General features: G+C 42.7%; 1 protein-coding gene across 1 annotated transcript in view; it reads left to right on the top strand.

Annotated features, from left to right (window-relative positions):
• Window positions 1–1672: 1672 nt before the first annotated feature.
• LOC138055800 (uncharacterized) overlaps window positions 1673–2500 on the top strand; it is a 3028-nt gene continuing 2200 nt past the window's right edge. Inside the window, exon 1 of the mRNA XM_068901671.1 lies at window positions 1673–2500. This exon is cut by the window's right edge and continues 2200 nt beyond it. Coding sequence (XP_068757772.1) covers window positions 1673–2500 — 828 coding nt within the window.

The raw sequence follows: 2500 nt of genomic DNA, 5'->3' as shown, positions 1-2500 counted from the left end.
ACACAAATGTCCTCTTCTTCTACAAGTTGATGTTTCCGTAATTCTGAATGGCTTCGACAAGACCTTATTCCACGGATTTCTCCTCAAAGAGACTGATGTAATGTTTTCCCACGGTACTTTTCCAACAGCAACAGTAATCACTTTTTAGCAGTTTTAGCAGCGTGGGAAAATTCCCGTGCGGTATATGACATAATGCAAACCTCGTCGTTTAATTATTTTTGTGATTTATATATTTCTGAGGTAGAAAAAATCAATCAGCACTGAAACTTGTTTTAGATTTTGAATCTCCCTCCAAATTCTGGGGCTTCCGAATTACTTACCGACTTCCTGTCGGACTGCCATTGTTACGCAAGCGGCCAATCAAAAATATAGCTCCAATCGATTATCCCAGAGTCTCCCCGGGCGCTCACCCGCTGGCCAAAAAGCCCGAGGACTCTGGGTACGAGATTGGAAAGTTAGCGGGTAAATGACACGGCACCAATTAAGAAACCTTGGACAGTCACCTGCTTTTAAAAAAGATGACTTCAAAGTATCCTTCAATTGAAGTTTTACTGTTAATATACCTTTATTTGCTATGCTTTGCTATCAACAAAGTGCGGATGCGGATGACCTTAAGCTGCTTGTATTGCCAACTTTAACCTAAGGAGTACTACTGTAGTACTGGCACAAAATTCCATCTAGCTCTTTCACAGAACATAATTTCCTGTCCAAATTACATATTGTAATAAAAGAATTTGTATGGTGTCAACTTCTTTTACAGATCAAAAATTGCGACCGGTGTCAACGCAACACTTGTGAAAGCAACAGCTACGACGTGCTTCACCCCGTGAAGGTGGTGGCAAAAGTTTGGTACCTTGTCGGTATTGACTTAATTGATGCCGGCATGGTTTCTGCCAATGGAAATCGCTATCTCCTGACCATGACAGACTACTTTAGCAAGTATGTCGAGGCCATTCCCCTGCCCGACAAAAGTGCGTTAAGCGTAGCTAAGGGCCTTTATAAGGCATATTGTCGCCATGGAGCCCCAGCTCACATCATATCAGACCAGGGTAGAGAATTCGTGAACCAGGTAGGTTGAGGTGTTGTTTGTCAAGACGAAGTCTCGTCGATATCCGTGCAGCAGGTAACAAGTTAATCTCGATGCACTGCATCTCTTCTTCAGGTGTGCGAGCACCTTATGACGACATTTGGAGTCCAGCAGAGGATCTCATCACCATATCATCCTGAGACTAACGGCCTAGATGAGAGATCAAACCAGTCAATAAGGAAGTGAGTATTAGATTCACATTACGTCTAAAGATAAAAACTGTAAAGGTAATTATTGTGGAAGAGCACAAATTGCTTTTTTTCTTGTTTTTTTTTCCCCATATTATGTTAGAGGGGGCCTCTTTCATAAGTATGGAATGCAAGCAATATTGTCTCAAAAATTACCCGATTCATGCGATTGCTACCATTAAAATGGATTGTATCGATTCATAATCATAGAACCCTGATCAAGAATAACCCCAAACTGTTTGGAATAGGCCAAGGAATAGATACACCACATTACTCGCTGAGTTTAATTTTCTTTTGTCCAGTGCAACACGTTTGTTTGACTCCTTGATTTGCCGTTAATTTAAATCTTCCCTGTGTCCTAACGTTTACACTTCTGTTCAGTACCCTTAGAAAGACTATGGATGAAAAGGATGACGAATGGGACGAATACACGGATGGTGCTTTGTTTGCAATTAACACCAACAAATCCAACACTACCAAATGCAGCCCATTCTTCCTCATGTATGGTAGGCACCCGCGTTTGCCTCTTGAGGTAGAAAAGTTTGTAGAAAAGGTTGTTGATGAGAGAGAAATTGAGGAATTGGTAAAGGATTTGACGGCAGAGGATGTTCTGCAGGAGCATGTAGAAAAGATGTCAGAAACAAGAGATGTGCTTTTCCCAAAAGTTCTGCAAAATATTGAAGCTGCTCAAGAAAAGCAAAAACAACAGTACTTAAGAAGGAAAGGAAAATTTGCTTGCATTTTTAAGAATGGTGATAGTGTCCTCCGCCGCAATATGCTGCAGAAAACAAAAAAGGGACACAAAATGGAAGACCAGTGGATTGGCCCATATACTGTTGAAGAGCTCGACTCAAAAAAAGGAACCTGCAGGCTGCGGGGGAAGAATGGTGAACTACTTCGAAGGAAAATAAACGTCAAAGACCTTAAAATGTACAGGGTCCAATCCACACCTCAGCATCCAGCAACACCATTGCAGCAGCCTCCAACATCATCCCAGCATTCAGCACAATCACTCCAATCTGCTAAGTACCAAAAGCCAGCAATGGCAGCTCAACACTGTGAGCCATCCCTTCAGCGGGCACCATCCCAGCAACCGGCAACATCATCGCAACAGCAAACACCCCCAAAGCAGACAACCATACCTCAGCAGCCAGAGCCTTACAAGCAGTCAACACCAAACCAGCAGCCAACACCCCAAAAGCAAAGAACCACACCTCAGCAGCCA

The sequence above is a fragment of the Montipora capricornis genome, chromosome 7 (genome assembly GCF_036669925.1).
Source record: "Montipora capricornis isolate CH-2021 chromosome 7, ASM3666992v2, whole genome shotgun sequence".
Lineage (NCBI taxonomy): Eukaryota > Metazoa > Cnidaria > Anthozoa > Scleractinia > Acroporidae > Montipora > Montipora capricornis.
The sequence above is the reverse complement of the archived record's forward strand: the minus strand, read 5'-3'. Positions and strand labels throughout refer to the sequence as shown.